General features: G+C 44.5%; 1 protein-coding gene across 3 annotated transcripts in view; it reads left to right on the plus strand.

The window, feature by feature from the left end:
* LOC115159822 (RAB11 family interacting protein 3 (class II)) overlaps positions 1-25,781 on the plus strand; it is a 47,015-nt gene extending 21,234 nt beyond the window's left edge. The window contains exons 3-13 of one of the 3 annotated variants that reach the window (XM_029709879.1): positions 1,467-1,543; positions 7,006-7,178; positions 12,714-12,917; positions 14,947-15,084; positions 16,243-16,278; positions 16,472-16,565; positions 16,978-17,222; positions 19,684-19,765; positions 20,047-20,184; positions 20,491-20,787; positions 21,664-25,781. In XM_029709879.1, the coding sequence (XP_029565739.1) occupies positions 1,467-1,543; positions 7,006-7,178; positions 12,714-12,917; positions 14,947-15,084; positions 16,243-16,278; positions 16,472-16,565; positions 16,978-17,222; positions 19,684-19,765; positions 20,047-20,184; positions 20,491-20,787; positions 21,664-21,777 (1,598 nt within the window). In that variant the 3' untranslated portion in view covers positions 21,778-25,781. Of the gene's footprint in view, positions 1-1,466; positions 1,544-4,365; positions 4,566-7,005; positions 7,179-12,713; positions 12,918-14,946; positions 15,085-16,242; positions 16,279-16,471; positions 16,566-16,977; positions 17,223-19,683; positions 19,766-20,046; positions 20,185-20,490; positions 20,788-21,663 lie in introns of those variants that run through there. The other 2 variants (XM_029709891.1, XM_029709884.1) reach the window with 2 other exon arrangements.
* Positions 25,782-27,490: the final 1,709 nt, after the last annotated feature.

Consider the following 27,490-nt stretch of genomic DNA (forward strand, 5'->3'; position numbering starts at 1 on the left):
TCTCCTCTCTCTCTCTCTCTCTGTCTCTCCCCCCCACTCGTTTCTGATCGTCTCTCTATGTCTTTCTTCTCATGCCAGCTCCTTATCCGTTTCATGAGACCTCACAAAGGACAGGAGAAAGAGTCACCCTTAACTTCCCAGGCCTCTCACACTTGGTTGTCAGAATTCCAGTCCATCTGTCTGTATAGCCAACCTAGCTCAGGGCTACAAGTGTTCTGCACTGGTCACCCCCACCTCGTTTCTTTGGAGTCACATCAAAAAACCTGCTATTCCAGCTCCAACTGGAATCCCAGTTCATTTACAATGTTTACTTATTTTAATTTTAACTTGGTTTCTCCTTGTCATTTCTCTGTTCGGTTACTGGCTGGATGTGTTTTTAATAAAGAAAGCCTGTTGGCAGTGGAAATACCTTACCCCCCGTGGTGTCTATGGCATGTCTGGTATAGCTAAGCCAGTGTAGCACAGGGATACAAGTTGAATAAAGTCTGTCAACTCTTAGAAAATGTAATGTGTCTCTGTCCATTGTGACCCTTTTTGAGTCGGTGCCAAGCGACTCCAGCGCTCTGCCGCCTTATACAGAGGGACAAGCAACCCTCTCAAGCGAACCTCCTCCCAGCACAAAATGAGACTTTATGTTCTACTTAACTGGCCAGTCATTTGTATCAGTCCTGAACAGCAGCGGCTGTTACGTAAGACCAAGGTACAACCTGCATGTGGTCCAGCGACCGCTGCTGTCAAGAGCACTGTTTGTGTTCTTAGCTCAGCAGCAGGGTGTTATTCAGAGCTTTGTTAACTAGATACAGGAGCCTGCCCCAGTGGCTGCTGGGAGTCTGGCCCGACACCCTACTGTCCACTCCCGATTGGTTGGTCTCGGGTTTCACAGCACTTATCTGCAGGCGCTTTCATTGGAGTCTCTAAATCTGAATTTGATAGGGGTCATTTCGTGTTCTTTTTATTGGTTGATTTAGCTGACACACACTTCACACACTCACACTGTGTACACGGCAGCCCTTGATATGTGACTGTTACATAATGTTGATTGTTACTCCAAGCATAAAGACTATTTTTCTAAATAGAGCAGCGAAGACGTACGGTAAAATAAGCACTGTAGTTGACCATAGCACATTTGACTTTGTTTCAGACATTTAGTGTCCCCCCCCCTTCTGTATACTTTCAAGGTTTGCACTTTTAATAAAAAAGCTGAAATTATTTTTTGATTTGCTTGACTTATACAGTGCAGCCTATTATTCGTTCTCTAACCTGTAGTTAAATCTTACTCTCAGAGTTGACCCTACAGTATTTTCTCTGTTTACTGTATTACACCTGTGTAGTGGCGCTGTTCTGTCATGTTTTCGTTGGCATATCGGCTCTGTGTTTACCATAGCATCGTGTTGACTTTGTTCTGTATGTGTTTGCTGTGTGTTATTGGCCTGCGTGTGTTGACCTTGTCCTGTCTGTGTCTGCAGGGACAGAGCCCCAGCTCTACGATGTGCACTTCAGCCCAGGGGACGGAGCCGTGGGCTGCCCAGAGGAGTACGATGAGGTGGGTGACGTCATTGGATATAGTCATCGCAGTTCTTGGTTACATTACAGTTACTACCAGCAATATGACCACTCACACAGACTTAAGTACATCAGGAAAGCAGTGTGACTGACTGCACCACAGTTTATGAACCCCCGACATAAAGCAGCATAATATGGGCCAGGGTGGTGAATGAGCAGTCCTGTATAGCACGGTACACCACTGTGACGGTCCATTGTAATTTATTATGGTCTTGTGTGGTCCGGTTGTGCTGTTCCCATTGTCCATTTGCATACAGCTCCCAGGCTGAAGTCTCTGTGCACTCACACATCCCACAGTATTTTCAGCAAGTGGCCAGAAAAGCTACCATTACCCCACTGTGAATATTCCGCATGCTGAACACTACGGTTTGGCACCCATCGAATGACATCCGGCTGAGTTTTCACGTCATATTTTTCTTTTGACTAAATATTGAATGGTTGGAGTCTGGTCGTACTTTACACACGCATGCTGTTATGTTTTTTCAGCTGCGGTGGACATATCTGAAATTCCTGACTCCTCTTGTGTGTGGACTTGTATATTCAAAAATGTTCTACTTCATATTCATCCTCACCAGCACCACCCAAACATCAACATGGTAAAAATGGTGGGTTTCTATGTTTGTAGTAAAAAATATAGTGGAAGATAAGTGTTTCCAATGACATCGGTGGGCATCGTGTGATTTTGACCAATTGTGAGTAGGCGTTGCCTACTAATTGGTTGATGATGTCATTGGAAATACTTATCTTTTTTTATCTTTTTTACTATGAAACATAAACGTGCCATTTTCACATAGGTTGACTTAGGGGTGGTGCTGGAGATGATGAATATGAAGATTAGACCTTTTATTTTGACTGTTTTTACATTTTTAAATGTATTTCACCATTATTTAACTAGTTAAGCCAGTTGAGAACAAGTTCTCATTTACAACTGCGACCTGGCCAAAATAAAGCAAAGCAGTGTGACAAAAACAACAACACAGAGTTACACATAAACAGACGTACAGTCAATAACACAATAGAAAATATATGTATGGTGTGTGCAAATGTAGAAGAGTAGGGAGGTAAGACAATAAATAGGCGGAATATTATTCAGTCAGTTTGCTTCCAACACTGTGTAGTTTCAGCGCCCCCCAATGGTATGGCTAATTAGTGCAGTCTGTCGTCTCAGTATAATATACAGCAGTGGTCTGGCCAGGCAAGCTTTGGCTCTAACCTAGCACTTAAACACTTAGGTCTTAGAGTTTACTTGACAGGTTGAATTAAGTCCAACACCGTTTTCCAATGGACTTTCATTTGTATTAGCCCTCCAATAATACCTATCTGGTTTGGGTACGTTTTAAATGTACATTTTAGTCCCCTGTGGGAAACACCATGCTCTACCAACTGAGCCACACGGGACAGGAAAATTACAACTACTAGCCTTTAGTTATTGCACACACCTCCAAAAACACAGGGAAGATAGTTGCAGAAATGGTTTTCAGTTTTGGGTGTCCTCTCCATGACATTGAATTAAACATTACCTGCTGTATCACTACAGTATACATTTCTAACAAATGTCCTGCCCTAAGAAATAGCGGTAGCCGTATTGGACGGAGTTTGGGGAGAGTTGGTGGTTGGTGCTTTTAATATCGACGCCACACCTGTGTCCCTGAACTCGTTGTTTTTCCCCTGGGGTCCTGGCAGTAAGGTTCCTCACTCAATGGCCACACTGTTCTAACCCTGTTTGCTCTCAAAACAGGAGAGGTGAGGTAGCTGGGCGGAGGGCCTGCTTGCCTTGAGAAAACCAAACACTTCACCCTCCTCCTCCTACTTTTCCTCTTCCTGGTCCTTCCCGCTTTCAGCCGGCTTGTTTATGTCCCCAAAAACACCCAACCAGTGTGTTTTCACCCCTTGTTATTTTGAGAGTATCTCTCCCTGTCAATACTTAGCCATTGTGGCCTAACCTCTTCTTATAAGGAAGAGATGCATTAACACAGCCAATCCAGACTCCTCTACTCCAATGGCTCGATCTCTGTGCTTACAACTTGCTGGTTTTGCCTCCTTAAAGGTCCAATGCAGTCGTTTTTATCTCAGTATCAAATCATTTCTGTATTAACAATTTAGTACCTTACTGTGGTTTGTTTTTAATTAAAATGGTCAAATAAATAAATAAATGCTTTTTAGCAGAGACATTTCTCAAGCAATAATTTTGCTAAGACTGTTTGGGAGTGGTCTGAATGGGTAGGGGAAAAGTAAAAACTAGCTGTTATTGGCAGAGAGGTTTGGAACTCTCTCTCTCATTGTTCTATTAACTAATTTACGGCCAAAACGCCGTCCCACCAAAACAGGCTGACGTTTCGGACAGTCTTTTCAAGCAGCTCTTACTCTAAGAGGGTATTATTATAATTTTCAGAGTATCCAACCTCATTGTTTGGAAATATAAATTTATATATATATAAAACACATGAAAATCAAATGTTTTACTGCACTGGGCCTTTAAGGTAAACAACTAGTCAGTTTATGGCTATGCACGTACAGTTTATATGGCCCTCTTCATCACATCATACAAGCCTGTAAAGACAGGTAGAACAGGCGGTGGCTTAATGATTCACCCTGTCACATTGGTCCAGGAACTAGAGACATTGAAGTAGAAAAAGTTAAAGGGGACATTGCTCCCTTTCTTTCATATGACATTTTAATCATCAAATTCCATGAGAGGGGTAGTTGGGGTGGTAGTGGCAGTACGTGCTGTACCCTTGCCTTCCCCTACCCTTCGGACTCTTTCAGTTTCCAGACTCCACCCCTTTTGAGAACCCACTGGAGCTGAACTTGGTGTTGGGCATTCTATGTTTTACACTCTTGCTTTCTGAGATTGAAAAGGAGGAAGCGCTAGGAGGTGAAATTACTGGGGGGTTTCATTACAGGCCAGTCTTCCTGCCCGTGAGCCCCAGGCAGACAGCATGGTTTTGGGCATGGTGGACAGCCTTCTGGGCCCGGTTCCTCCTGGAACTCCACACAGACAGGTATGGGAGGCTCTCCCATGATGGCTCTCTTGCTCTGGACTCATTGAGACTCACCTGGCAGGCTCTTGTTATAGCTAAATGTCTTGTGAAGTTCTATTGAGTATCTATCTGAACATTTTGATGTTTTTTGTGCTTCGAGCTTTAGGAAGTGAAATCTCTTTGTTAGTCAATGTTGACTCAAGGTGTTGACACAGTAGGCTTTGCTTGGCACGGACATCTGAAACCTGACAGGTTGGATCTGAAATGTGTTTATGCCGCATCAGTTGTTTGGACGCGGCTCTAATTGGCTTTTCACTGCCATTGGCAACAGTTGAATTGTGACTACGCTCTCCTATGAGAATACTGTTTCTTTGCTTGTTTTCTTTGATGAACCGTCTATGATTGGTGATGTGAAGTTTTTAACAGGCTTATCTCAAGATTTACACAATTTGTCCTCTACAATGTACGACGATCTGTTCTGCTTGGTTTCATGATATTCGTAACAGCTTGTTAATCATTACCACCGTTTGTTTCTTTCCGTATCTGCTCAGGATGCGTCACAGATAAACATCTTTCCTCTGGAGTCATAATTGATATCAATGCATGCTGTCAGCTAAATTATAGCTCGGGAAAAAGTAGGCCGTAAGAGTCAACCGTGTCCAGTACAGCCTCTAGTCATCAGCTCTGAACTGGGTGTTGATTTGCTTATACAGTCCACCCACACATTAGCTACTGTATGTACAGTGCATTCGGAAAGTATTCTGACCCCTTGACTTTCTTCTCATTTTGTTAGGTTACATCCTTATTCAAAAATGGATTAAATTGTTTTTTTTCCTCAGCAATCTACACACAATATCCCATAATGACAAATCAATCAGGTTTGTAGAATTTTTTGCACATTTATTAAAAATAAAAAAACGGATATATCACATTTATATAAGTATTCAGACCCTTTAGTCAATACTTTGTTGAAGCACCTTTGGCAGCGATTACAGCCTTGAGTCTTCTTGGGTATGACGCTACAAGCTTGGCACACATGTATTTGGGGAGTTTCTCCCATTCTTCTCTGCAGATCCTCTCAAGCTCTGTCAGGTTGGATGGGGAGTGTTGCTGCACAGCTATTTTCTGGTCTCTCCAGAGATGTTTGATTGGGTTCAAGTCCGGGCTCTGGCCCTGCCACTCAAGGACATTCAGAGACTTGTCCCGAAGCCACTCCTGCGTTGTCTTGGCTATGTGCTTAAGGTCGTTGTCCTGTTGGAAGGTGAGCCTTCGCCCCAGTCTGAGGTCCTGAGCGCTCTGGAGCAGGTTTTATCAAAGATCTCTCTGTACTTTGCTCTGTTCATCTTTCCCTCGATCCACACTAGTCTCCCAGTCCCTGCCGCTGAAAAACATCCCCACAGCATGATGCTTCTACCACCATGCTTCACCGTAGGGATGGTGCCAGGTTTCCTCCAGATGTGACGCTTGGCATTCAGGCCAAAGAGTTCAATCTTGGTTTCATCAGACCAGAGAATCTTGTTTCTAATGGTCTGAGAATCCTTTAGGGGCCTTTTGGCAAACTTCAAGGCCACTCTACCATAAAGGCCTGATCTACCATAAAGGCCTGATTGGTGGAGTGCTGCAGAGATGTTTGTCCTCCTGGAAGGTTCTCCCATCTCCACAGAGAAACTGTTGACCTCTGTCAGAGTGACCATCAGGTTCTTGGTCACCTCTCTGACCAAGGCTCTTCTCTCCCAAATGCTCAGTTTGGTCAGGCAGCCAGCTCTAGGAAGAGTCTTGGTGGTTCCAAACTTCTTCTATTTAAGAATGATGGAGGCCACTGCATTCTTGGGGACCTTCAATGCTGCAGACATTTTTTTGTACCCTTCCCCAGATCTGTGCCTCGACACAATCCTGTCTCGACACAATTCAAGTCTCATAGAAAAAGGTCTGAATGCTTATGTAAATAGGTTTTAAACATTTCTAAAAAACTGTTTTCACTTTGTCATTATGGGGTATTGTGTGTAGATTGATGAGGATTTTTATTTTTTTAATACATTTTAAAATAGCGCTGTAACATAACAAATTGTGTAAAAAGTCAAGGAGTCTGAATACTTTCCGAATGCACTGTACCTACCAGACATCATACTGCTGTTTTTAGTCACCTGTTAATGATTTCTCAATTCAAATGATGTCCACTTAACTCTCTTTGTGTACCAGGGCGGCAGGTAGCCTAGTGGTTTAGAGCGTTTGGGACAGTAAATGAAAGGTCGTTGGTTCGAATCCGGGAGTTATGTAAAACATCTGCCGATGTGCCCTTGAGCAGGGCACTTAACCCTAATTGCTGTGTAAGTCACTCTGGATAAGAGCGTCTTGCTAAATAACAAAACATGTACATACTTTAGACCACAATTGTGACGTTATATGATTACTAACTTTGTCTTATAGGATAACTAAAAATGTCCTACTTCCCTTCCTGTAGCAAAACGAGGTGACGGACAGTGCATACCTGGGCTCGGAGAGCACTTACAGCGAGTGTGAGACGTTCACCGACGAGGACACAGGAGCCCTGGTCCAGCCAGAGATGCACGAGGATGTGGAGACGGACAGCGGCATCGAGGCCACGCTCCACGACCCTGAGGACAGCAGCAACAGGTCAGTTCTGGCTTACTTTTGCCTCTGCATGGTCATTTGCAGTTTTCTCAGTACAGGCCCCTGGCCCAATAGTTAGTCCTGATCGTCAACTCTAACCTCCGGCCCTTAACTCGACCCACATACGGTTGAGCAGCACAGCGGTTATTGCGATGTGCGAAATGCAAGACACTCGCACGTAGTCGCACACAGTATCTGCTCATGTGCATGGGTACGCTTCATGATTTTACAACGTGCTAGCCACGGGACCAAAACAGCGACGAAGTTGAGCCTCTCTCTTCAACACTCTTAGTTGCTACGGATATTGATCCTCCGTGCAGTTTACTTTCTGCATCTACGTCATATCGCTGAGTCTACCTTTAACCTTCAGCTAAAGTTGTAATTTCGTATTTAGCTAAATCGAGGTGAGGCAAAGGTAGGTCGAAGCTGTCCTGAATACCACCCACACTGAGTCACTGCTAATCACTCAGACGCCAGGGTTTGACTGTAACAGTATTGTACATATAGGTCGAAATAGTAATGGTAATTAACTAGGATAAGTCAAACTAACGCTAGCTCCAGTCATCACAGCCTCGGTATCATCAAGCCTCTGTATCCCGTCTTAGTTTCTAGAGACGACTTGGAGTCTTATGTGGGTCACCAGACAGATTATAGAGAGGCAATAATAGCCACCATTGTAATGGCCCTGGGCTTAAAATACCTTTCGTCTACCGAGAACAAAACGTCTTATCATATCAATCTAACTGAAGACGCCTTTTGTTTATGGTTGCTTCAGGGTGGTTGGTCCTGGCTGCTCCTCAAGTGCATGCAGGCTCTAATATGCCTCTAGTCTAATTACTATGGTTTGTGTTGATCAGTTAACAAATTACATAGATCATGTTATTGTCTTACTATTGGACGATTACTGTTGGCCAGATGTGTTTTGAACTCTTAGATTTGCAGTGGGACCTGTCTTCAACACATGGCAGATAACTTGCAAGATAAAGCATTATAAAGTGATGATTGTGATGAAATGCAGCACATGGTTATTTGAGGAACAAAGCCTGGAGATCATAGTTATTTTGAGTGACGATTGTATTTATTTGCTAAGGACCAGATGGTAGAGAATAGAGATCTAAGGTCATCGACATCATTTTCAAAGGCGTAATAGATCACTGACAGTTTGAAATGAACTTGCTTACCCCGCTATTAAACTACACTTTGGTTGTTGAACATTCTGGCCTTGTTTTTTTGTTGTTCTGGTGCTGCACGATATTCGAGATGACCTCACAATCAGACACAATGTAAAATCCAGAGACCTTGAAGAGACAGCTACGTGTGCCCTGATCTATCCACTGTATGTTTGAGTTTGTCTTTTGGTTGGCTGTGAGCTTTGAGACAAGTTGATCTTCAGTGGCCAAGAGTTATGTGTTGCTGCAATGATTACAGTAAGTTCATCTTCTATGTTGACTTTTACCTGCACTTTTACCTCAACTTTTCTGGTTAGCGGAAATCAGGCAATAGCATGACACCTTTTTAGCTCTATTTGTGTAGTATTATCAATGCCCAACAAGTTTGTTTCAAGTCAATGCTAATTTGTTTGTCCCCTTAGTGCAAAAACTAGACATATTGTCCCTTCGGGGAAAATACTGATAACATATTACCATTGTCTTGCGCTCTTTGTCTAAGGATTTGTTTTGGTAGGGTTCTTCCACCCCTAAGGATTTAATTAAGTCAATGGTTAGAATGAAGCAGAGATTATTAGCTGTGGTCACTCTGTAGTGTGTACCCCCAACACCCTGTTCCTAAGATGTCAGATTAGTGCTCGCAACCTGTTTGGAACAGCCACTTGACAATGTCTTTTTCACAGGCAGTTCCAGATATCTCTGTCAAGAGCTTATGCGTTTAAGTGTTTGATACCTAATTGTAGAAGTTTACATCAACTAATTTTTGATGTAGGCTAACTTGATTTTACTTTTGGCCAGGGTTCCCCAACTGGCGGCCAGCGTGCCGAATTTGGCCCGCGAGGGATTTTATATGCCCCCCAAGTAAAAACAGCTCCAAGTGATTTTAATTTTGGAAATCTGTTCCAAAGTATTCCCATGCATAATAGAGAGATACATTTGATCGGACACAAATGTAAGTAAGGTTTGAAATTATTATGTATTAGTCATCTTATATCTGTTTGGGCTTCTTGCGGTCAATATGCAGTCTACAAATGATTTGGAATTATGTTCTGGCCCCCTGACCCTCCGCTCAAGAAAGTAGCTACTGTTTGGGGTCTGTATTCTGACTGTTTTAATGAGTTGTTTTTGCCTGTAGTGCTGGGGTCAGTAACGAGGGAGGAGGAAGTGTAGAGGAATGAGGTCTTATCTGCTGACTGTGTAACCTGTCTGTCCGGGTAGATGACGGATCTGGGGGGGGTGGACCAGTTAACAGGGATGTGTTTGGACTTCCTGTCAACAGATGTGCCTTGAATTCCAGGAAGTGTGGAGTTTGCTCTTTTTTTGCTCTTTTCCTTTTTTTCTGGAAGGGGCCCTATCTTTCCTTCATGCTGATGGGGGCCAAAGCGCGGCCGGCAGGCGCTTCCATTTTCTCCTGTTTCAGCAGTCCTGCACTATCAGCGGTTTGGCAGGAATCATGGAAGGTCGTCCCCTGACTCACCAGGGCTGAACTTCCCAAGAAATAAAGGACTTTCAGTTTATTTTGACCTTTCGCTGGGCTGAATCGTGTTGACACATTTTGAATAGAAATGTATTCCACTGCCAAACTGCAAAGTCTATCCAACATCCATTTTCTACTCTACTATGTCAGATCATGCCCCTGTTACTGTTGCCATACAGGTGTTTTCTTATACAACTTTCTAGATTTCGCTTCTTGTGGCTATCTCAGGCCTCACCTATCAATTCTTCCTTGAGGCAGATTCCTCTGCGTTTCAGCTCAGTTCCTTCTTTGAGTTCCATATTTCCTGTGTTGAATTGCTCTGTCTGTCACTGAGTCAGAAGATCACTGCAGGTGAGTTACACAAACCAACCACAACCATTTTGAGTTGACGTCACGGTGAAAAGGTTTACAATTGGTGTCATCGGTGGGATCACAACAGTCCCCTTTGACCATCAGAGGTAAAAAAATAAAGAATTATGCAGCAATCAGATGTGCTACTCTAAAATTATAAATTGGTTTCATGAAAGACGCTGCAATTGTTGTACAGCAGCCCTATGTGTGTATCTCACATCATATTCCACTGGAGTCCACTGGAAACAAGTGATGAGTCCCATGATGATCCTGCCCCATAAAAAAAAAAGAATTAAGTGAATGAGAACAATAACAACACACTCCCACCTCCCTGTCATGTGCTCTTGCATAAAGACCTAGACAAATTTTCTATTCCTACACATGATGACTCAACACTGTGTCAGTAACATTTAACAAAATGTTTAAGCTTTGGTTTTTCAACACCTCCTAGTAGTTTCTGTGCCCCGGGAGACGGCCGTTACATGATTGAGTCTATGCTCTTGGCTGGGGATTAGGAGTTTAACAGGATTACCCAGCCCCAGCCCGTCTGCCCCTCGTGTCCTACCCCAGCACTACCTCACTCGGCTGGGCCCGGGCCGGTCACCGCACCTGCCTGGTGCCTCTGCTTAGCCCTTAATCGTATTAACCCTCAGCCACTCACAGCCTGCCTCCCCGTCTTGCCTCAAGTCTACGGGGAAGAGCCCGTGGTAACAGGGGACAACCGGCTGGTCACTTGTGAGGGCTGATCATTTGTGGTTACAGACTGTGAGGAAGACTTTCTAGTCGACCAAGTTGGTGGTAACCTATTAAACGTGCAAGGACAGAAGAGTGTGCAACTATCAGTAACATTTTCTGGGTACCATGGACTAATCCCTTGAGTGGACAAGGTCTTTGGTATCGTCTCCTAACTGAAGAACTGGGCAGTACTCCTCTTGGGTTGGTGTAACCAGTGAGCATTCAGGATTCCGCTCTGGTTGACTGGAGGTCGTCTGTCTCCAGTTGCTCCGAGGTTGAGACGCGGGGGCAGCGGACGGCGTTTAAAGATGCGGTCTCTCTCCTCACCTGCCCTCCATGTGCAGGACCTTACTAGGGACCTCAGTGTTGGGCTGAGTAGTGGGTAAGTGGGTCCGAATGTTGGGTTGCGAGTCAAATGTATTGAGGTTGAGATTTTGAGTGCTATGCTAAAGTGTTCAAGTGTTAGGGTGTTGCAAGTGTTGTGCGTTGTGCTGAGTCAGTGTTAATTGTTTTTTAATGTTGGGTTGAGAGAGGCTGAAGTGTATCTGAAGTTGATCAGTGTCTAAGTGCAGGCTACCCTGTCGGTGGTTAGCGTAAAGTGAATTTGAAGGTAGGATTGAGTGGGTTAAAAGTCTGTTGACTCTGTATGTGTAAACACAAGAAATAGAACTAGGCTTTGTCATTGGATGACAGCAACCCTTGGAATGGTGCTGAGGTGTATATCCTGTGTGTATGTAGCTAGAATCCAGCCACCCTTCATGTCCTGTTGGGGTACAAAGGAAAGTCTGGCTATCTAATACCCTTTCTTGTTACAGAAAGCAGGGCCACTGTACTGTATATCATCTGAACTCAGGTGAACCTACCAATTTAGCCTTCGCAGACCAGCCAAGCATGTCGATTTTGGTGGCTAAACATGGCTAACTTTAGCTTTCCATGTATTTGTGTGAAGATTTGCCTGCTAATTTTAAACTTGACGAGAAGCTTCGCCCTGTCTCTTCTCAATTAAGGTCACCCCTCAAGCTTACCCTACATAGAACCCAGTGAAAGCTCCACTCTCATGCAGCGAGTGTAGCTAGACATCAGAGGTACATTGCCGGTGGACCACGAACATTTAAATGTGCTTCATCTTGACCAACGAGTCTGTGGGATTAATGAATTATCAGATTACCCTTAAAGACAACTGATTTTAAAACTTGTCCAGATTGCCGGGGGCTTTGTAGGGCTGTCTTAATCTGGGATGCCAAATATTCTATTTGTTGGATATAGGCTCGTTGCTTTCAAGGCATCACAGTTCAACACAAACTGTGTTCTAAAGTCTGCATATAGAACTTGGAACATATCCACACTCGTACTGTAATAGTTGAGCGCTTCTAATTTGGTTGAAGCCGTGTTAAAATAGATTGTCCGTGTTACGGAAACGATGCCTCCGTGGTCTGCTGGTGAAGGAAACCCAGATCTGTTTTTACAGTGAAGTGATAAACAGAGATGGTCAGGTGTAAAAACTAATCTCTAGCCCTAACTTTAGCCCGTAAATGAGTTTGTACACAATGTAAGGAACAAACGCACATACAGGCATAGAACCACAAAACATGAGTAGGTAAATTCACGATTTTTCTGGCATTTCCACCCCTGAGACACCATTGATACAGACACCAATACAGGCACAAAGTTGGGTAAATGTATAAAAATACCTCAGTGAACGTGGCTATATGCAATTCCTGTGTGTGTACCTGAAGGGGTATTCTTCCTCCTATGTTTCTCTCTCACTCTCTTTTATACACAATCATCCCTCTTTTCTCCCTCCCTCAGGTTCTCCCTGAGCTCTGAGTTGCACAGCCACACCCTGGTGACAGTGATTGGCGGGGATGAGGAACATTTTGAGGACTTTGGGGAGAGCAATACCTCAGAGCTGCTGCTGGACACCACCGAGGAGGGAACCGAGGGAGAGGGGGACTCATCCCACCTCCAGACCCCCAACCAGAGCAACTGCTCCTCCCTGCTACTTTCTCCCAGGTACGGGCCACCCTAAAGAACAGCGGCCAGGGTCATACTGAGCACTCAAAGTAAGACTGTGACAGCCTACACGTTCATATACGACACAACTGCTATGTTTTTAAGTGCCACAAATCAGTTCAAAACTCTGGCGTGTCGGATGAAGGTCACCCACAGTAGCTGCCACATTGTTACCAACAATAGCATTACTTTATCCTAGGGTATCGTCTCTAAAGTCAAACACACAGTGCAGTTGTTGGTAGTGTTCATCATTGGCTCCTGTCAGGGAACAGGGAACGTGTTGTCTTGCTGGATAGAGTAGCACGGTGGATTTAGTCTCTGGAAATGGTGGTGGCACATTCCCAGCTACATTCTCAGCTGCAGTGTCCTAGCCACAACTTTCCCTGGTGCTGTTATAACAAGACTGACTGGTTGTATGTTTGGAAAGACTGGAGGTCAAACATGGATAAGAACTCTCTGGAGACCTCCTTTCCAGTCCACTCCCACTGACTCCTGCTCCTGAAGGGCGAGGTAAAAGGGAACAAGGGCAAAGTTCACTTACTTACAACTTTTCCTGTTGCTGCTTACTCTTTAGAGCTACTGCAGACCAGACACTTATACATATCCAGTCATTAAGGGGAGACATAACCAAGCGTATTTATTGAATGGAATTCAGCCAAAACGGAGAGTTACAGGCTTTCCATAGGCTCGCTAACAAAGCTGGCGTTTGAGCCAACCAGTATGGACTGTGTTAAGTCTGTCTCACCTGACCACACCTGATCACTCACTCCCCTCTCTTTCTTCTGACACAGTACTGCTTTGCCTGAACACTCCTGAGCACTTCCTCTCCTCTTTTTCTGCAGTTGCTCCACCCCCTCCTTCTCCTACACTCTGTTTTCATCAGAGACCCTAAGCCGGATAATGCGTAATTCCCATTTGGGTGATATTTTTCCCTATCTTTCATGCCTGCAAATTCTTAGCCAGCTAACTGCCTAGGTTTTTCTCGGTCACAATATGGAAATAAGCCGGCCTAAATGGATTGGCTTTAATGATTCCTTCCGAGTTACCAGTAATTCTAAACCTTTCCCTCCCTCTGTAAGTCAACCTTACAACCGTAAATTCCTTCCAACTAGAATGAGTGGGCACTAAGGCAATTTGAATGAGGCCATTGTGATTCGTAGTGTGTTGCAGGAGCATTGTGGTTAGTGCAGTAGTGTAGGCGGTGATGGCGAGAGACTTACTACTGATCAGAGCTGAAGTGTAGAATTTCTCTGACCCTCTCCACACTGCTGTGTGTAAACACACTCCTCTGTACGCACAGGATGCTAACCACTCTCCTCATCTTACTAGACACACACACACACACACACACACACACACACACACACACACACACACACCTAGGTGTTATACTGCTGCTTCACTGCCACTCTGTCTACAAACCCACACTTCTGCATCACTACTACTGCTACACACAAACCCTACTGCAGCTGTTACTTCACATAAGTGTCCTTCACTACAGGCCAGCCAGCAGAACATGCTTGAGACAGCACAGCAGTGATTCTCAGGAACCTATGACCACCTTGAGACACACACGCCACGCATACAGGAATCGACGCACACGCCACGCATACAGAGGCACACTCTTCTGAGTAAATAATCAGCCAGAAAAGGTGACGTGAGGAGATGCTGCGGCGGGCACACACACTCCTGTTAACTATTGATGTTTGTTTGTGTGCTAGTTATAGTGAACTGAATATGAACCTCACTGCAGCTCCTCGTAGCCAAGTCACTAAAGTAATACATGAATGTACAGATAAAAGTGTTCCCCATGACAGTAGCCCTTCTGTTGAAGGGACGGGAAGAACCCTTGGTTGGAACAGCGCTCTTAGACGGAGTCCATCCTTTCAGTTTACCCCCACACAGCTCAATTACTCTCATGATCCTGCACTCTTGATCCCTGACGCTTCCTCTTCTCCATCACGGTGCACCTCCCTTTTCCGTCACTCACTCCCCTTCTCCTCCTTTCCTCCTCTCTTTCTCTCCCCAGCACCCCCACTACTCTCCCTGCCAGCTTTCAGAGCTTCCTCAGGGAGGAGGCGCTGGACTTTTTCTGTAACCAATGTCACAAACAAATCTCTCGCCTGGAGGACCTCTCCACTCGCCTCAATTTCCTAGAGATGAATAGGTAACATTCCCCACCACCACTAAAGTTATCCCGTGTGTGTGTGTATTGCCATGTTGACTAGGTAACACACACTGCTCTCGCTCTCTGTGCGTGTGCTGTCCTGTTGTGTTCCGTTTTTTAAGATGCACACGGGTGTGTTGTGTTTAATACTGTCAAACAGACGGACACATGCACAGAGTTTGACAGCATTTGCGTGTATGTTTTTGAATAGGTCGTCACACACATCTCCACTCCAATCATCTTGACTCTTCAGTGCACGTTTGTGTGTGAGTTGCGGTGTGTTGACAACGTTAGTGCTTGGTTTCGACTCAGCTTTGGGGAGAACCTCTCACTCAAACTCAAGCTTGCTCATGGTGTCTGTACTGTGGCGTTATAAATAAGGTTTCTAAGGTTCATAATCGATGTTGGTAAAGGTGAGTTTGGTGGACCGCCACACTTTGCTCTAGCTGTTGGTGCCAGGTGGCCAACAGAATGTCTGCCCAGAGTTCCCATTGCTCGTATCATTGCATGCCTTATGAGTTCCATGCATACAGATCTCGCATCCTGTCAAGGTCATGGAAACAATTCCATGTGTGCAGTGACAAACGTTGCAACAACAACAACAAAAATATGCTACACCTGAATTAACTTCCAGGTAATTGACGTCATTGGCAGTGATGCATGGCTTATATCATTGCTCTCATATTCCATGTAAAGTACTCACTCTATTACAACCTTACAAATGGACTGAATCATCTTGTGCCTGTTCAAGTATGAGTGCTGATGGAAAAACCAACTTTTTTAACTGATACACATGCTTTTGTGTCTGGGTTGTGTTCATTAGGCACCAAACGGATGAAAATGGACTGAAACAGGGAGTGACTAGGCCTACCTCCTAGACCAGTCCAATAAAAAACATGCATTTTTGTTTTCGGTTTCATTTCAAATGCGCGTGTGTATATGTTTTATTGCTGTGGCGTGTCTGCAGATGTGCGTATGAACATGTACCTTACATTAGGATCCTATGCTCCCGGTATGACAACCTCTTTATCCCTCTGCTTTTTGGAGCGAGGGATGAGGGGGTGGGGAGGAAGGACACCAAGAGACAGACGTTGTCTCTTTCATCGGTCTTTTCTCCCTTCTTGACTGGTTTTCTGTTGTTCTATCCCCCCCATTCAGCTCCAGCAAGAGGCTGTCCAGCAAGAAAGTAGCACGGTAAGTCAAAATTAGTTAGTTTAATCAATTCAGTAGGAAATTATTTTAGATTGAACGTGAAAATATGTTTTGACAAACACAACTAGTTATCTTCACTTATCGTGAAATTGTAAAGTGAAAGTTTTCCAGGACGGAACAGTTTTGAGCTGCTTTCTTTATCACAAACATTTATTTCTTCTCCCTGGTGTTTCAGACACCTCCTCCAGAACAGCTCCATGACGCTGGACAGCATGAGTGAGCTGTCCCGGGACATACTGGACCTGGCTGACACCGACATCACTGACAAGGTCAGAGTTCAACATCACAATACAGCCATCATAAGATTATACGGCATCATACCGAGTTTATCAGCAGTGTCAAACAGCGTTATACAGCACTGTATGTCAATGTAAAGGAAAGAGTTCAGCGTCAAACAACACATGCCGTGTATGATACACAGCATTATACTTGTTGGGTTTAGAGCTTGCAAGAAAGGCATTTCACTGTAACTGTGCATTTGACATTAAAACTTGAAACCACTGAACATTAAATACAAATATCATTCAGTTCTCAATAGCATCATTTAAATGCAACAAAGCACCGGTCAATTCTACACAGTGTAGTGGCACTTGTAGCCCCCCCGCCCATTGTGGGCTTAAAGAGATCGTAATAAACAAACAACACTGTTCTGTGCTAACCCTCACCCCGTTCTCCTCCCAGGTGCTCCTGCTGGAGCGTCGCGTGGCGGAGCTGGAGAAGGACTCGGAGGCCAGCGGGGAGCAGCACGCGCGCCTCCGCCAGGAGAACCTACAGCTGGTGCACCGGGCCAACGCCCTGGAGGAGCAGCTCAAGGAGCAAGAGCTCCGCGCTGAGGACCACCTGCACCAGGAGACCCGCCGCCACAAGGACGCCCTCACCAAGCTGGAGCGGGAGAGGGGCCTGGAGCTGGAGAACCTGCAGGCTAGGTATGTGGGGGGTGGGTGTGTGATGTGCGTGTCCAGTAAGACGAGAAGAGTGGTTAGCATCCTGTGTGTAGCATCCTCAGCTCTGCCCAGGTAGTGTGTGTGTGTGTGTGTGTGTGTGTGTGTGTGTGTGTGTGTGTGTGTGTGTGTGTGTGTGTGTGTGTGTGTGTGTGTGTGTGTGTGTGTGTGTGTGTGTGTGTGTGTGTGTGTGTGTGAGTGTGTGTGTGAGTGAGTGAGTGAGTGAGTGAGTGAGTGAGTGAGTGAGTGAGTGAGTGAGTGAGTGAGTGAGTGAGTGAGTGAGTGAGTGAGTGAGTGAGTGAGTGAGTGAGTGAGTGAGTGAGTGAGTGAGTGAGTGAGTGAGTGAGTGACGTGAGGTGAGTGAGTGAGTGGTGAGTGAGTGAGGAGTGAGTGAGTGAGTGAGTGAGTGAGTGAGTGAGTGAGGTGAGTGAGTGAGTGAGTGAGTGAGTGAGTGAGTGAGTGAGTGAGTGTGAGTGAGTGAGTGAGTGAGTGAGTGTGAGTGAGTGAGTGAGTGAGTGAGTGAGTGAGTGAGTGAGTGAGTGAGTGAGTGAGTGAGTGAGTGAGTGAGTGAGAGTGAGTGAGTGAGTGAGGGAGTGAGTGAGTGAGTGAGTGAGTGAGTGAGTGAGTGAGTGAGTGAGTGAGTAGTGAGTGAGTGAGTGAGTGAGTGAGTGAGTGAGTGAGTGAGTGAGTGAGGTGAGTGAGTGAGTGAGTGAGTGAGTGAGTGAGTGAGTGAGTGAGTGAGTGAGTGAGTGAGTGAGTGAGTGAGTGAGTGAGTGAGTGAGTGAGTGAGTGAGTGAGTGAGTGAGTGAGTGAGTGAGTGAGTGAGTGAGTGAGGTGAGTGAGTGAGTGAGTGAGTGAGTGAGTGAGTGAGTGAGTGAGTGAGTGAGGTGAGTGAGTGAGTGAGTGAGTGAGTGAGTGAGTGAGTGAGTGAGTGAGTGAGTGAGTGAGTGAGTGAGTGAGTGAGTGAGTGTGAGTGAGTGAGTGAGTGAGTGAGTGAGTGAGTGAGAGAGTGAGTGAGAGAGAGAGAGAGAGAGAGAGAGAGAGAGAGAGACTGTAGCAAGGGTGTCCAGCAGGTGTGCCTGGTACATAGGCCTTTAGAAGCTGTGATTGTCAACACTGCTCCAATGATTGCGTCGGTCAGTGACATTGTGGGGCTTCACTGACACCTACTGGTTTACAGCTGATTCAAATCGTCAAAGCTTGATGATGAGTTGGTTATTTGAATCAGCTGTGTAGTGCCAGGGCAAAAACTGTGCACCCAGGGGGGGCCCCAGGACCACCCTCCCAAAGCCCTTGAACCCAAAGCTGTTTCTGAGTAGAGTAGACGTGTAACAGGTAGCTGCCAAAATAAAGGAAACACTTGAGTAAATGAGGGTTCTGGCAGCTCTGTTATCGGGTACATTTTCCTGGCATGGTTTAGGTCCACTCAACCCCATAGAGGGCAAGGTAAATACACTGCCATTCTGAGTGATCACCTTCAACCTATGGTGAATCATTTTTATCCTGATGGAAGTGGTCTCTTCCAGGATGGCAATTCCCCCATCCACAGGCACCGAGTGGTTAGTGAATGGTTTGATGAGCATGAAAACAATGTAAACCATATGCTATGGCCGTCTCAGTTACCAGATCTCAAACCAATTGAACACTTATTGGAGATTCTGGAGCATCACCTGAGACAGCATTTTCCACCACCATCAACAAAAAACAAATTATGCAATTTTTCATGGAAGAATGGTGTTGCATCCCTCCCATAGAGTTCCATACACTTGTAGAATCTATGTCAAGGTGCATTGAAGCTGTTCTGGCGGCTCGTGGTGGCCCAACGCCATATTAAAACACTTTATGTTGGTGTTTCCTTTATTTTGACAGTTACCTGTAGGTGACACAGCAGGTCAGTTGTTGCCTGACTACCCAGACTCCTTGCTTTGGCCAAAGGCCACGCCCACGGACGTTAGTTTCTTCTCCGCAATGAATCTGGATCTGAGTACTTCCCTGACCCTTCACCAAATGCAAACGCATTCGGGGCTGTCTGATTGGTCCAGAAACCGATGGGTGGGGCCTGAGCAAGAATACATGGGTAAAGCGGTGGTTTGAAAACGTGTCATTGGCTTTGATAGTTGATTGGTTAGAGACGATCCAATCTCTGATGACTTTGTTTTGTACAACGCCCCTCGTCACCACAAACGGCTTCAATGATGGTAGTCTCAGACTAAAGCATGTCGCGAACCACAGAGCAGAGGAAGAATAGAGCGCGAGTCGTCAGGCTAGGTCAGTTGTACTGTACTGTATCTGCTCAGCTGTGAATGTGCCAGTGTGTGGAACAGAATGTTAATTTAATTTGTTGAATGAATGATTTGAATAGATTGAATTGGTTTTGTCAAATGTGTTGTGTATCGTGGCTCTAGCATTGGTGAATGTAATTTAACTGCGCAGTTTTCTGCCCTAGGCTGCAGCAGCTGGATGAGGAGAACAGTGAGCTGAAATCCTGTGTGCCCTGTTACCGCGCCAACATCGAGAGACTAGAGGAGGTAAGAGCACTGTCTTCTCTCCTCCTCCTCATCTTTCTTCCCCTCTTTCTACTCCTCCCTATCACCTCCAGTTTCCTTCTCTTCCCCATCTCCTTTCTGTTCCCTCCAATCCCTTGTCTATTTACCTCTCCTCTCATCCACCTCTTCTTTCATCTACCTCAACCCCCATTTTCCAAGTTTCCTTCCCTCCCACTCATCTGTCCTTTCTCTTCCCTCCCATACCTTGTCTATGTATTTCTCCTATCATCTCTCATTCCTCCTCCTTCTCGTTTGCTCATCAGGAGAAGAGGAAGCTGGAAGACGAGGTGGAGGACGTGACGGAGCGGCTGAACGAGGAGCTGGAAACCCGGAGGAAGACTACCGACAAGCTGACCCACGAGCGCCACCAGAACCAGAAGGAAAAGGAGCACACGCAGGAGGTGAGAGGTCACGAGGTGACACCTGTACGTCGCCAACTGTACGTCCGTCTGACTCTGAATGCACGTCAAATGTGGAGGGCTATCCTGTCCGTCGTTTAGTTTTGGTCTGTCGATGAGTAGGGTTCCTTTTCGCTTTTCGTTATTTCTCTGCTGCTGGGTATGTAAAAAAAAGTTTTCTATTTTTCAACCTACCCCTCCAACAGTTGGTGACTAGTTGCTCTTGCAGTATCTCTCACTATTGCGGTATCTCTCTGTAACAGCGGTCTTTCTCTCTCTCTCCTATCCCCCCTTCTCTCCCTCCACCAGCTGATTGAGGATCTGCGGAAGCAGCTGGAGCACCTGCAGTTGTACAAGCTGGAGGCAGAGGCTAGGAGAGGACGCTCTCCCAGTGCCGGGCTGCAGGAGTACCAGAGCCGCACCCGCGAGGCCGAGTTGGAGCAGGAGATCCGACGCCTCAAGCAGGACAACCGCAGTCTGAAGGAGCAGAACGATGAGCTGAACGGCCAGATCATCAACCTGAGCATCCAGGGAGCCAAGAACCTGGTGACGGCGTCCTTCTCCGAGTCGCTGGCTGCCGAGATCAACTCTGTCTCCCGGGGAGAGGTGAGTCACAATATAGATAGATACATGGAAACAGTAGATACACATAGATGTACATGCCATAGATATACAGAGAAGGCTAAGCATAGATATAAGGCCATAGATATACGGAGAGATATACAGAGAAGGCCAAAAATGTAAAGGCCATAAATATACAGTACCAGTCAAAAGTTTGTACACACAGCTGGCAGATGCAGTGCAGGTATAGCCTACGTGATGCAATTATTATGGGCAAAAGGACAGAGCGAGATTATTTTAATTTGTCAAACAGCAGCCAAGCATCGATCTTAAAGTCACCAGAATAAGACCCTCATTATTTATTGGAAAGCAGCATCAAGCTCATCACCTTGCACTTTCACCACCATGTGAAGTTCATCATAACTTATTTCATCTGTAGCCTAATAAACTGCATGATTTCCCGCGTCGTAGTGGGAGGACCACACGTCATCGCGTGATTCCAAGTTTGCTTCGATATTCTGGTTATTATATCAATGTTTGTGCATAAAAGCGTTTCTACTGCCATTGGATAGAAACGTGGTTAGTGAGACTAACGATTAAGGCAGCCCCCCGCGCCTCTGATTCAGGGGGGTTTGGTTAAATGCGGAAGACACATTCAGTTGTACTACTGACTAGGTATCCCCCTTTCCCCCTTTTAACCTTGATGATTAAAGGTGGAATAAAATACATTTCTTAAGACTCCTGGTGCCCAGATGGCGGCCCCATCACAATTCTGAATCTTTCACGTATATTGCTGAACTCTTTATTGTATATCTTGTTGTGTCGTTTTACCATCTTGAATAATTTTTCAGTGCAAATGAAAAGGTCTCAATAAGTTACTATCCTTGTAAACATTAGATCTGTTTTTTTTTGTTTTTGCAGTTGATGGAGGCCATCCGCAAGCAGGAGGACGTCAACTTCCGACTACAGGACTACATCGACCGCATTATCGTGGCCATCATGGAGTCCAACCCCTCCATGCTGGAAGTCAAGTAGAGGTGGCCGTCTTGGAGTAGAGCAGCCTGGCGGCCTCTCCGCCTCATTGGACTGCCAAACTAGGAAAGACTGGCTAAACACTAAAAGACTGGCTACTGAGACTGACCACAGAGAGAGCAATACCTATTGAACTATATTAGGTGGTAAAAAAGTACCCCAATTACCGTTAAAGAAGATTAAAGAAGATTTATTTTTTTGTCACTGTTGGTGGCTGTTGTCTATGAGAAAATAAGCCACGTGGTTTAACGTCCCTGGGATTTGAGCTTTGCTTTGTGTGTGTGTGTGTCTGTTCCCCCTGTATGCAGTAGGCTTTGGTTCTAATGACTTCCCTGCATTTGGGTAGAGGGACCTGAGTTTTCCTTGTGTGTCTGAGGTTGTGTGTGCAAATGTGTTTTCTCTGAGGAACTCTTGGAATCCATGGAAGACCTGGTTAACGTGTCACTGTCCCCTTAAATATCTTCTTGGCAATGAAATCTTATGAGCCCCAGTGCTAGCATGATTCTAAAAATGTATTGTCCTTGCACTACATATCAGCCGATACCGTCTTTCACCATGAGCTCAGTAAATGAACTCCTGGGGTGTTTGGGAGCGTTCTCCTGTATCGGACTGAACCGTGTTTAATCCATGTTTAAAACCGTATGTAGCACTGGTCAGGGGACGAGGTCAGACGAAGTTGACCCTGGCTGCTCTCTTGAACACAGACTTGCGGTGCCACCTACTACATAAACCGTGTCACGTTTGCAGTGTAAGTCTTTATCCTGGTTTGACTTTTGACTTGGATTATATTCCCAGTGTGAGTTAACACAACCCAGGTGAGGGACATTTCCTGGGGTAGAGGACAAGAAATGCCCTGAGGGTTAATGTGTGTATGTGTGTGTGAGTGCATGCATTTGTGTATGTGTGTTTTACGTTATTTTGTGTTGCTTGCAATACTTTGTTTTGAAAAAAGGTTAAAAAGGTTTGGTGACTACAATAGTAACACGAATGACATGTTCATTCTTGTGAGCCTCAATGTCTCCACAGTGAAGCTGAGTGGCTTATTGTTTGCTGCATCTCCGTTTGTTTTTACAATGAAACAGAGTCCTAGGGGGTCAGGTGGGCTAAATACTCCAATACGAGAACACTTCTCCACCACATCAATTCCTTTTAATGTCAGCTCTGACTTTGGGGTAGTTAAAAACGGACAAATACTGACATAAATGTTGGTCATACTGACAAGAAATAATTGGATGGTCTAACTTGGACACTAAATCAAATTGAGAGAAAATGTTGCTATGTTGTTTTTATTTGAACTGAGTGTGCTGGGAGGTGTTGTTCTTTATAGTGTGACCCACCTGATCCTTCGTGGACCCTTGCTGAGTGAAAGTAAAAGGGAGCCAGTTTATCCAGTGGGAAGGACATGTCTGGTCTGCTTGTAACCAAAAACATTTACTGGATAAGTGACTTACTTTCCAGAAAAAATGTTCAGACAGATAATGCTGAATAATTTGACATGTTTTATTGAAGGAATAGAATCGGTTCATTTATTTTTTTGGGTTTAGACAAAAAAAGTATTGTTTGTAAAAAAAAAAATGTTAAAAAAAAGTTTTGTGAAGGGATGTAATCCTAATATGACGATATATTGTTTTAAAACAATATGAATTCATTAAGAATGCGGAATTGATTTGAAAACTGACCTTTTTCGAAGAGGTTCCACGTCGTTACTCTCCCGCAGCTTTTTGATTTAAAGGAGCAGAACATGTTTAACACTTAGATGAAGCAATAACGTTTTGAAGAACAGTGGGGAACGAAGAAGAACAGACTTCATGGACAAACGGACGTCAGCAAACCAACAAAACTCCCTTCTTTACTGTATGAGCCTCAGTTGACTAAGCACCAATCTGAATTTCCCGGAACTTTTCGCCACATTTCTGGACGTAAGCAAGAGGAAATGAGAATGGAAGACTATTAATCAGTGCTGCCTATTCGCTGATGCACTCCCTGAGACTGAGATACTGGACATATTGAAGGATATCACTGTTGCTGACTCTTACTTGCTGGAACTGCTGACAGCTTGTGGTTTGTCTACTGTACCAACCAACGCAGCTATACTAAAAAACTAACGCAGCCACCTCCACCACCTATAAAACTCTTGCTACAGTATGTCACCATGCTTTTCTCCTCTTCAGCGCTCCATGGAAAATGGCCTTGGATGTAAACGACTTGTACATGTCATTTTTTTCCCGAACCTTTAGATTCTAGGTATTTTTCTAGTTGAGGGGGAAAAAATGCATTTTTCATTATTTTCTTTTTGGTCTTCTGCTGAACAATAATATGATCCTCCCCCATGGGAGGGTCTTGTGTATGCCGCTCTAGCATGTAGCCCGTACACGTCAATTTCTCCCGTCTGAATCACATCCAGATATTTATTCTACAGTTCACTTCACAGTCTCTGCCCAATAGCAGTTGTTTTTGAGGGAAAAGTTTGTAAATAGTTTTGGAATCTATGGATTCTCAAGGGAAACTGGCATTCAGTGGATTTAATGGTTGAATGCTACTCGAGGGGAAATTGTTGATTTGAGAAAAATATTTGATTATTTTAGATTGAAATGTATATCTTGTACTCAAGGCATTGAGCACCCATTGAATTGGCCACACTGGCGTGCTTCAGTCTCGTCTGACCAATTCAAAATATCTGTTTATGGTGAGGTCATTCCACTTCAACCCAACTGAAGTGTGATCCACTGTAATGCTGAGGTTGCAGACAGTGGCCTCTTAAAGGACATTGTCATTATAGTTAACGTCAGTGACACATGCCAACTCTGTTATCGCCCCAGCTGAGAACAGGCACTGCACAGAACTACTGATCACTATTGTATATCACTTTCTGAATCTTTAAAACCGATCATTAGCTTCACCGATCCATATCATATGGAGGTCAGTGGAGTTGCGCTGCGCCTCATGCCTCGGGACAGATAGTGAGGCCTCAGAAAGCCAGCCCACAGAGGGCTGAACTGTCTGAGTGGTTCAAGTCATTCTGCCTTTGAGTGTAATAGGTTGCTTTCCCCAGCAGATATGAGGCTCAAGAGGCTTCAGCCAATCATTTACTACTACAGTACCCAGCAGCCAGTGGTGCATTAGTAGGAGGAAACCGTAAGACATATCTTCCCACTTATCTTATCTGGATACAGCAGCAGGATTACCCTATTTTCTGTTTATTCCTTGTTTATTTTTTATTTCAGACTGTCTACAGTAGTTTAGACAGCTAGTTGTGAGACTTACAGTAGCATGATTGCTAGCTGACTGATTAGACTACGACCAGAGTTCTGTCCAGACATTAAACTTGGTTCAATGGGATTCTCTAATGCACTTTAAACACGTTCCAATTTCTTTTTAACCACATCATTTTAAAACTGACCAAAGAACAGAAGTTTTACTTCTCACTGACCATTTTAACTATCGGCTCACACTCTCTTTGCTGAAATTTGAAAACGTTATCATCAGAAAAGTAATTCATTACCATTGCTGAGTCCAACTCTGCCCTGAAAAACTGGCCTGCTAGTCTTAACACTGTGCCTCTCTCTCATAATTTTCCCTCTTACTAACCTGATGACGAGCCCTTGGAAAGCACTGACCGTATGTGACTGTCAGTTTGTTAAATTATAATTATAAAAACTTAAATGTGTATATAAAATGGTATGTGAATTTTTTGCTCTCACACTAGCTTCCAATGTCCAAAGAAAGTTTTGCTCAAGGCACAAACATCACTACTATAGTAGTGCATGGCTTGCCATTTAAAATGAATGGGAAGGGAAAAAGAGAACATTGTAGAGACAAGAATTGTACAACTGAAGTTTATTCTTATTCTGAAGGATAATGTATTGTTTACTGCTCTGTTTTTCTTTGAAGATCCCCTGAATGATGTACTCCTTGTTGTTCTTGGGGAATTATCATTTCAAGTCATTGTAAAAAGGTAAAAGAAAACAATGAAGTAAGATTAGAAAATAAATCAAATAATAAAATGATATTTTGTTTGATCTCGTTATTTCGTATGATATTGCTCATCACATTTCCAAGACTGCATACATGAAGACATACGTGATGAAGACACAGTGGTATCTTGTAACCATGATAAGAATGTGGTTTCCGTGGAGAGAGAATGCAGTGTACTTCGAAGTGTCTTGACCAATAGTATTTGTGATGTAGACAATTATATTTCCTGGATTGCGGCTCATTGGAGGATTGTACCACTAATCTATTTTCTCACGTCATTTTGCTGCAAATCCAGAGATTTAAAAAGTAATGTCCCTCTATATGACAAGGGAGAACTGAAATTGTAAGTTCCTTAGTAAATTGTTCAGGCATTCTAAAATGTTCCCAGTGTTATCTACAGGTTATTTATAGCAGCCGGAGTATACAAAATATTAAGAACACCTGCTCTTTCAATGACATAGACTGATCGGGTGAAGGCTATGGTCCCTTATTGATGTCACTTGTAAAATCCACTTCCATCAGTGTAGATGAAGGGGAGGAGACAGGTTAAAGAAGGATTTTTAAGTCTTGAGACAATTGAGACATGGATTGTGTATGTGTGCCATTCAGAGGATGAACAAAAGATTTGAAGTGCCTTTGAACGGGGTATGGTAGTATGTGCCAGGCTCACTGGTTTGTGTCAAGAACGTCAACGCTGTTGGGTTTTTCGTGCTCCAAAGTTTCCCATGTGTATCAAGAATGGTCCACCACCCAAAGGACATCCAGCCGACATGACACAATTGTGGGAAACATTGGAGGCAACATGGGCCAGCATCCCTGTGGAACTCTTTCAACACCTTGTAGAGGCCATGCCCCGACAAATTGAGGCTGTTCTGAGGGCAAAGGGTGATTAATAGTAGCCTATACAGTGCATTTGAAAAGTATTCAGACCACTTGACTTTCTCCACATTTTGTTACATTACAGCCTTATTCTAAAATGTATTACATTGTTTTTTTCCACTCATCAATCTTCACACAATATCCCATAATGACAAAGCAAAAACTGTTTTTTAGATATTTTTGCAAATATATATAAAAAATAAAACTGATATCAACTTTACATAAGTATTCAGACCCTTTCCTCAGTACTTTGTTGAAGCACCTTTGGCAGTGATTACAGCCTTGAGTCTTCTTGGGTATGACGCTACAAGCTTGGCACACCTGTATTTGGGAAGTTTCTCCCATTCTTCTCTGCAGATCCTCTCAAGGTCTGTCAGGTTGGATGGGGAGTGTCGCTGCACAGCTATTTTCAGATCTCTCCAGAGATGTTAGATTGGGTTCAAGTCCGGGCTCTGGCTGGGCCACTCAAGCACATTCAGAGCCTTGTCCCGAAGCCACTCCTGTGTTGTCTTGGCTGTGTGCTCAGGGTCGTTGTCCTGTTGGAAGGTGAACTTTTGCCCCAGTCTGAAGTCCTGAGCGCTCTGGAGCAGGTTTTCATCAAGGATCTCACTGTACTTTGCTCCGTTCATCTTTCCCTTGATCTTGACTAGTCTCCCAGTCCCTGCCGCTGAAGGACATACCCACAGCATGATGTTGCCACCACCGTGCTTCACCATAGGGATGGTGACAGGTGTCCTCCAGACGTGACGCTCGGCATTCAGGCCAAAGATTTCAATCTTGTTTCTCATGGTCTGATAGTTCTTTAGGTGCCTTTTAGCAAACTCCAATCGGGCTGTCATGTGCCTTTTACTGAGGAGTGGCT

The sequence above is a fragment of the Salmo trutta genome, chromosome 2 (genome assembly GCF_901001165.1).
Source record: "Salmo trutta chromosome 2, fSalTru1.1, whole genome shotgun sequence".
Lineage (NCBI taxonomy): Eukaryota > Metazoa > Chordata > Actinopteri > Salmoniformes > Salmonidae > Salmo > Salmo trutta.